Source organism: Symphodus melops, assembly GCF_947650265.1.
Source record: "Symphodus melops genome assembly, chromosome: 15".
Lineage (NCBI taxonomy): Eukaryota > Metazoa > Chordata > Actinopteri > Labriformes > Labridae > Symphodus > Symphodus melops.
The window spans coordinates 14,202,795-14,211,473 of NC_136705.1; the positions used below are offsets into that span (position 1 = coordinate 14,202,795).

An 8,679-nucleotide genomic window follows, 5' to 3' on the forward strand; every position below is an offset into this window, starting at 1 on the left:
GCAATCTTTGTGCACATCAGAAGAAGTGAGACCAAAGGCAAGTCATGTGGTCACCTTAAAACTCCATCAAAAAATTAAATAACTCAAATAATAAAGAACAGCATGTTTGCAACATATGTCAGTACCTCGTCCAGTCTGTGTAGGTGTCGGCCAGCATTAGCCGGAGTGCTGACATTCTCAATCGGCGTGCTGACATTAGGGATGTGGTTGGTGAGGCTGAAGGTGGGTGACAGGAGGCCGGGGACGAAAACCTTACTGACCTAAAGAGACACCAAGACAGAAATCTCAGTTCCCTCGCGCACAAAAGTTACTTCAACAACCAGACAATAACAGTCTGTTATAATCGAGTGATAAAGAGATGTAAAACCAATCAGCCCTGATTGACTGATCTGACCCAGTCTTGATGTTTTCATTCTCCTTACCCTGGTGATTCCCGTGTAAAGAACCAGACTGCCACAGGCCTCCAGAACCAGCATGGCGTCTATACTCTGCGGACAAACATTACAGTCACAAACGTTATAATACAAAGGGCTACAAGGACCAATTCATTTCATTATGATAAACCTTCAGATTATTTTCTTAATGGATTCATCCATTTATTTTACTCTAAAACGTCAGAAATTGTTTAAAACATAAATTCCCACAGGCCAAGCTAATGTTTTTAAATAAAATGCTCCTGCACTGCCCCACATGAGTAAAAAAAACAACAACAGCTAACCAGGGGAATGAAAGATACCGGGAGATGAGGACTGAGCAAACTAAAACAACCTTCACAGACTCAACTGTTCCTCTCCATTAAGGAGCCCACTATGACGGAGTTTGTGACACTGCTGTGATTTAATGATGCTTATTTTTTTGGTCATTCGCCAAAATCCGGTAATGACACAAAAAACATTCTCTTTGTATAGTTCGTGAGACGATTTGAAGTGTTCTGCGAGCTGTATCTTTATATCCATGATGGGTCTATAGGTTAAAACATGGCTGAGTAAATATTCCTACATGTTGATTTTGTGCTTCTTTGGGGTTGTATTGTTTTGTTGTTTTTTTTTAGTTTGTTTGTTCATAATCCTTTGTTGGTTTGTATCCACTCCAATCCTTTTGTCTGATTATCTACACCTGCAAAAGTAACTCAAATATCTACAAGGAATTCAAATCCAAGATTCTAAATCTGGTTCAGTAATTCAAACTGTTCTGTTGCGGCTCATCAATAAAACGCTCTCTTTAACGCTGGTTGTACGGATTTCACCAAGTCCTTTGAGGAGGAGATTAAGCTCAGCTAAATATACAAGCCGTGATTTCTAAAGGTAACAGGAACAAGTAGAGGCCTAATTATATATCTGATGGAAACGTGAAACAAGAATACATCAATCCTTCCTACGCAATGTTCACGCAACTTCCCATACAGCAGTTTGCCAAAAAAAAAAAAAAAAACAGCCATGATCACAGAAAGATCGAACAAACACACTGACAGAGTGGAGTCAAGGTAAATGAGTCTGTAAATCACAAATCACATAATAAACTGACGTTTCTGTTCACTAATCGTTCTGCTGTGTCAGATAAAAGATGACGGATACGATGCTGCTTATATTTCAGTCAGTGCATCTTTCACCCTTTAAGCTCAACTCTCACTACTCTTATCACATGATACCATAACGTAGCTCATCATGTCATGCATCACAACATGACATGATGTTGCAGTAATGTGTTCATTCAGTTCTGTGTGCATTTGTGCATTAATAAAGGAGGATTTGAACTAGGCTATTAGAGGTTTTTTCTCATTGTTTGAGCCTTTGAATTTATTTTTTGCAAAAATTCATTTAAGGGCAGTTTCATCCTTATTGATTGCCAGAGACGGTGCTTTAAGCACTGAATGGTAAAATATCGCGGTCGAGTAGCTATACCAACAGGTCTTCTCGCTCGCAGGTGTTGGACTATCGATGTAGCATTGAACGTTGAGCTTGTCGCTAGCAGCCCTGTGACTGTTGTCATGTTGTCATGTCCGGCGCTCATCCAGGATTCACAAACCCGGAGTTACAGAGATAACTTTCGACACATTGACATCTTTACAATGCAATTGTGTAGTTAAAAGAGGATTTTTAAATATTGTAACCTACCGGCAGTGGCTCGGCGTCTTTGGCTGGGATGGTCGTAACTGATGCAAAGATGAACTGAGATGTGTCGTTGCTCTGCACGAACTTCACAATTCTGTGGAGAGAATGAAAGAGGTGTTAAGCTGTAAAAAGCAGCAGAGTGCTCGATCACGCAAAAGAACAAAAAGTCACAGAGAGTGACATTTAAAGTATTTCTGTAGTTGTTCATTGAATATTCTCTGTGAGGACTGTTTAGTAACTCTCGAGCTGCTGTAGATGAGGATTCATGTCTTTGAGGCTTCTAAGACTTGAGACCAGTCGATGTGTTGTCGTACGTTTCCTGACCTGAGCTGCTGGTGAGACTCCACCAGGAAACAGAGGTAACGGTTCTCACAGAGGTCTGACGTCAGGAACACTTTAGACGCCTGGCTGCTCATCTCCCTGCAAAAACAACAGAGTGAAGAGTCAAGCTACATCGAAGCTCCGCTACAACAGAAACAACAGAAATGAAAAATGAAACGGGAAGACTGGTACAGAATGATGTCCTTCTCTCTACCTGGGAGATAGAAAACAATTAAATGTTCATTTCACAAGTACCAGTACATAAAATGAAATAGTGACTGTTAAAACATATTCATACTGATGGTATCTCTTTTCTTAAAGCTCCTGTAAAGATTTGTTTTCTGCTGGTAATGAAACAAAGTGAAATGAACGTGGTGTTTTTTTTTTTTTATGATCTACAAAATCAAACAAATCCACCAGCACAACGACTGAAAAGACATCCAACGGTTATTTCTTTCACTCCCAAAGTCGCGGGGAGTGCGGGGTAGGTGTCAAAGTGGTTTACAGCACGTTGTAAAAACAGACTTTGTTCACATTTGCAGTGACAAAGAATCTCATAGAGTGTACAATGTACTGTGTGTACTGTTACTTTGTTTAAAAAAACACGACTAGCACGTGAACGAGAGGAAATACGTTAAAGCGTATTTAACGACAACGTTAAATATTTTGCTTTGACCACAAGAGGGCCGAAATCAAAACGTGTAGTTTTTTCTAATCATAGTGCAGGTAGTGAGGCACAGCTATGTCTCCTAAATTGCAGGAGCTAGAAAGCTAATTATTCTTGCATCAAAAATAAATTGCGTAATCATTATTTAGTAAAGTTGAAATACCATCAAAATAAAACTATCAGCATTTGTTTCTCCCTAAATGATGTCAATGAATGATGCCTGGATGTGTTCAAAATGTGTGTTCTCACCTGTGACAGCCGGCTGTGATGGTCTCACTCCACAGCTGCTCCATGCAGAGGTCGGGTACGATGGGCTCCATCTCTGGGACCAGTGGCGCCTCGTTGATCGTGCTGTTGGGAGAAGTCAACAGGCCGTGGTGGCTCCTCGGGGACGGGCAGTGAAAAGACGAGTTGAAGCGAGCTGCGCCCGGGAAGGACGGGGCCGCCATGCCTGGAGAGTGAGCACGGCTAGGAAGAGGATGAAGGAGGAGAATGCTGTATGATGTCAACGCAGCACCGTTTTCAGGATCATTTGCTCTAACTGTAGTATGTCGTACTCAAGGACGCAAACATCTGTGACACCGAAAAAAAGTTAGTGAAGCCAAGCTGGGCTGGTTGCAATAGAGTAGATTAAGGGTTACAAAATAACAACTCCATATCCTGTAAAGAGACTAAGTTGCAGCTCTTAACTCCCTCATCACTGTATGTAACCTGAATGAGTTTTCAGTTGGACCTTTAAAAGTTCAAAACATTTTACATCTTAAAGCACATTGTATATTTCTAAAATCTTTACATGGTATCGTAAGGTTCTGAACATTTCCTATACGAATTGTTTCTTGGGGAGGAAAAAAGACATTTCACAAGACATTCCTTGTTTTGAATTTCAAACTCACCTGAGAGCAGCCATGTTGGAAATACTTGGGGAATGAACACGGGAGTGTAGTCCTGGTGAGGAGGTCATGATCCTGTTCGGGTGGCCGTGTAGAGAGCTCAAGTGAAGAGGCGAGCCGGTGACAGCAGCGCAACTGCACGTGAGCAGAAAAGAGGGGAGAGGTCAGAGAACATATGAGGGACCAGTGATGCATTCAGGGACCAACTCATGACATGTCCCTTATGAATCATGATCCCAATTAAATACATGCATCGTTCGTTTCCCTCTTTTAAGGACCCCTTTTCTGGTTTTATATGCTCTTCAGTGTGTCCAGGTGTCTTGTGCACGTTTATGCACATCTATTTGCAAAAATATTGTGAACATACTTTATTAGACATAAATTAAATGTATGAACCCCAAAAAGGGCATAATATGGGACCTTTAATGTATTTGATATTTTGCAGTTTTACAGTTACTCAGCACGTGTCAGTCCTGAGGCAGATCTGCGTGAGGACAGTGTATGTCACCCTTCGCTTTACGTCTGCTCAGCCTCCGTGTTCATTTCATGAACCTTTGAATCATCTTGATGTCTGGACTCCAATTTTTCAGGTTCTATTCACACCTTTAACAATAGTTGCAAAGACTGAAGATTATTATGTATAAACTGATGTGAAATCAATGCTTCATCAAACTTTTTATTTTTCTATACTTCAGGGGAAAAAGGCGGTATAAAAGAAAAAGGACATTATAATTTCCCCACAACTTAAAGGAATGTCAATAAATAGAAGTCTCAAATTGAAAAAATAATAAGTTAGTTATTTTGAAAGACAAAGAAGGCAATACCCTAATATCCTAATTTTAATTTGGATTTTAAGCATCAAAACAAAATAAAGACATCAACATGTCTATCATATTTTGATTAATCAGCTTGTACGGTTTATGTACCTCCTTGAATTATACTTTCATTACCTTGCCCCAGTTGTTGCACTACTCCCACCCGGTGAGTCCAGCCGTGAGATGTTACGCAGGTGAGAGGTCAGGACCCCTGATGCCATCAGACCCAACGGTGTGCCAGCAGGCTCAGAGGAACAGCGCAGGACTGTCGAACGCTCCTGACAGAGGTAAGGCTGAACGTTAGGGACAGATAGAGTCGCTGTGTGTTTGCTCAAGCGTCTGTGTGTCTGTCTGTATGTGTGGTCACTCACATCATGTGTGACCTTGCGCAGGGCCCAGACGGAGTGTATGCCCTGTACAGTGTCATACGAGATAACCAGAGAGGGCTGACAGCAGCTGAACACAATCTTCATGTTTGAGTCAGACGCATACTGAACACGGGAGCCCTCAAACAGACCTGACAACACACACAAACACAAAATCAGTAAAAGAAAGGGTGTTAGTTCATACAGAGAGACACAAGGGGAGAGGGTGGGGGGGGGGAGAGAGAGAGAGAGAGAGAGAGAGAGAGAGAGAGACATAGAATGTGTGATTCATACTTGTTGGTTTACACACTACAGGTGCAATCTCATCTAGAGGATGCAGCATGCTGAACACTGTTGGCAGAGGTTCCCTGTTTAAAAAAAAAAAAAAAGCTCAGTACCTCAGTTACCTGCCAAAGGACAGATGATTGAGAGTGCATGTCTTTCATGTAAAATGCATTTATTTCAGTTTTGAACATAAGCATAATGAGCTTTGTTCCATGCATGTGTGTGCAGTGTTAGTGTGTACCCAGGAGGGCTGATCTGTGCGTCAGTTGCTGTGTTTTTTCGCTCCAACAAAAGTCCAAACTTTGTCGACCAGACATTTGAGACCTGCAGGAAATCAGATGGAATACAGAGAGGGAACATTGTAAGTTATTGTTACATCTTTCTATTGCAACCGACTCATAAAGCCAATTTACAAACACAGACACAGATACTTACCAGTTATCTGGTTCAAACTCACTTACACACACACAGATGCGCTAATTAAAATACTTAAACACTAAAAAAAGTAGCATCAATAAAGTGTAAAAAAAATAAAATAAAAATGACCAAGTCTGTGTGAATACTTGCACTGATGCTGCAGGCTGTTCAACATGACTCCTGGTTGTTTGTGGCAAGATACATCAATGTAGACAGAAGTTAAATGGTAGGAAAAATAATCAAAGGCTTGTGACTCCACCGAGCTGATATCTGTCAGGTGTTGGGTTTTTATATATATATGTATATTTCTGCACAACTCCTGACTTTCCTACTAGAGTCTAATGCTTCCTCACCTGGAAGGGCAGCGGCGAGATGAAATCCTTCCCAGTCACAGTGTGAACATTCACGCAGCTACTCTGGATGATGCACACGGTCTGCTCCACTTCCTCCTCTAAAAATCATCAATAAAATGAGTTTATCGTCGTTCTGAAATCAATTAGAACTGCAAATGTCCTTTAAATGATTCCATACCGTTGTTCTTGCTCTGAGGAACAGCAAAGTTACACCATAAGGCCTGAAGAGAGGAAGACAATGTCGACTCTTTTACAATGAATATACTCTTTTGTCTAACAAACAGAATTTAGTAAAACTTTTTTAGATCTCCCTTAAAGGAACTATTTTTAATCTATAGTGCTCAGTGTATAAAGTTAGCATTCCAACCTGCTGCACTGGGCTGTCGACGGTGAAAGCCTTGTAAACGTTGGAGGCCTGAGTCCGACTGCCCTGGCTCCAGATGACCACTGTTCCTGCTGCATAGAGCTCCTCTTCAAACTCCACATCCTCCTCTCTGACTCGGATGCAGCCCTTTCTAAGCTGCCAGGATTCCTGTTAATGAAAATAAAAGGATTGCATCACCATTACAAAAGACCAAGCAAAACCTCGAACTCTACGAGTTCTTTTCATAAGCAAAGAAGTCGTGCAAAATTACTTTCAGAATGCAGCAGGATTGTATATCACAGTTATTATTATCATTATTATGATATGTTTTGATGTTACTTTCAGACGGAGCAATAAAAAAATGCTTTTTAAATAAAGAGCAAACCTGAATTTCCTTTTTTTCTCCTTTGTAATATTCTCTACCATAAACTGTTGCATTCCTCTTCACACGTTTTACAAATAAAAATGGGAGTAAAAACCCAAAAAAGGACTTTACAGTATAAGTTGAATGTATTCTTACCCTCTCTCTCTCTTGCAGACTAACTTCCTGCAGGGATCCAACCAGGCCGGCAGCACCGTCTGACGACCAAAGCTCGGAGGCGGGCTGAAGCTCTCTGAGCTGCAGGTTAAAGGCATTTGGATGGTTCCTGCAGTGCTCACGGCCAAACGGTACAAACGACTGCAATTCCCCTGCGGCAATCATCGTGGCTGTCTCTTCATACACGACTTCCGACATGAGTTCCAGATATCAGCATTATTTCTGGAATCAAGGAGGACAGAAAAAGAACAACCCATGAACATGAAACTTTTAAGAAAGGTTTATCACTTTCTACTTGATACATTTCATAAACATAAATGCATATACGTTCATATACATATAAACATTTATGAACACGTAGTTTTCATCATATTATATTTAGTGATCAAACTTACATTTTAAACCTGATCCTTTGACTAATAGACAACTATTCACATACACAGAGCAGTTCTTTAATGTCTCATATATTCAGTTCACTGTCTGGACTTATCTTTCTGTATTAATCCTTCACTTGTTTTAACATTTATCTACTCCTAATGGTGTTTAAAGTGTAAAGACATCAGTTGACTCTGACAGAGGCTGAACGCTAGCAGCTAATTGACTCTTAAACTGAAGAACAAATCACAGCAGTCGTGTGAACATGTTGACAGCTTCATCGCTGCGACTGATGGGCAAGTTATAAAGTATCTTATAGCATTATTTATAAAGTATTTTATAGCATTACCAAGCGCCTTACAGGCTTCAGAGTAGTGGATTAGCATGCTAACTTATGTGATCTTTAGCTAGCTCTGAGTTAGTAAGGAAACATTAAGACGCAAACCTGATAATAAGGAAAAGTCTGGCTCTTGTCGCGGACTCCGTCTTTTTTCTTTATGTGGGTCTTGCTTGAGCACAACGTCTTCACAAGTGCCAACATTAAAACGAATCGTATAAAAGGTGCCAAACTGTGGATTTGGTCAAAGCAAGTTTTCAAATGAGCGCGGACATCTTTGCTGTCTCAACATCCTCTTCCTACTCGAGTCATCCAATCAGCAGAGGGGACGGAAGGGAGGGCATGACTGATTGGCTGCCTTGACTGCTACGTATGCAGTCAATGCTTCGTTCTAAAAAGCTGTTCCTGCCAGAGGATGAAGAGAGAATTGGACCGGATAGATAGCTTTAATGTTTTGTGTTATAGCCTCAGCCTGGTTTGGAACCCTACAATAAGACACAAACGGATTTGGTAGTCTTGTTTAAGTAGCCAGCAAGATGTACAGTTTGTCAACCTTGAAAACAGAGTGGTGGCCAGAAAGGCGACTTTTCTCAAGCAGTGCCCTGTTCATCCTCTCTTTACAGAGTTTGATCTTCAACCTTCAGGCTGATGCGGCACATAATGCCTTTGGTGTAGATAAACCAATGACCATTGACAAGATTTTAATGAGCTTTATACATACATTTGGATTGGATTGTAAATATTGCCATCTGAGACCACAGAAGTTTTGAAAATTAACAAATGCTACTACGTTCCCGTGTTATCATACTTGGTTGATTATTTATGAGTCTCAAAGACGTCC

At 40.8% G+C, this 8,679-nt stretch overlaps 1 protein-coding gene across 1 annotated transcript in view; it reads right to left on the minus strand.

Moving 5' to 3' along the window:
- The window catches only part of anapc1 (anaphase promoting complex subunit 1), a 42,786-nt gene extending 34,613 nt beyond the window's left edge, over window positions 1–8,173 (minus strand). The window contains exons 1-15 of the mRNA XM_079362878.1: window positions 7,947–8,173; window positions 7,109–7,348; window positions 6,592–6,756; window positions 6,403–6,445; window positions 6,225–6,322; window positions 5,696–5,778; window positions 5,464–5,537; window positions 5,176–5,321; window positions 4,940–5,082; window positions 3,993–4,124; window positions 3,349–3,567; window positions 2,436–2,531; window positions 2,115–2,205; window positions 423–488; window positions 126–260 (exon numbers count right to left, since the gene is read on the minus strand). Of these exons, the coding sequence (XP_079219004.1) occupies window positions 126–260; window positions 423–488; window positions 2,115–2,205; window positions 2,436–2,531; window positions 3,349–3,567; window positions 3,993–4,124; window positions 4,940–5,082; window positions 5,176–5,321; window positions 5,464–5,537; window positions 5,696–5,778; window positions 6,225–6,322; window positions 6,403–6,445; window positions 6,592–6,756; window positions 7,109–7,324 (1,707 nt within the window). The 5' untranslated portion in view covers window positions 7,325–7,348; window positions 7,947–8,173. The remainder of the gene's footprint in view (window positions 1–125; window positions 261–422; window positions 489–2,114; window positions 2,206–2,435; window positions 2,532–3,348; window positions 3,568–3,992; window positions 4,125–4,939; window positions 5,083–5,175; window positions 5,322–5,463; window positions 5,538–5,695; window positions 5,779–6,224; window positions 6,323–6,402; window positions 6,446–6,591; window positions 6,757–7,108; window positions 7,349–7,946) is intronic.
- Window positions 8,174–8,679: the final 506 nt, after the last annotated feature.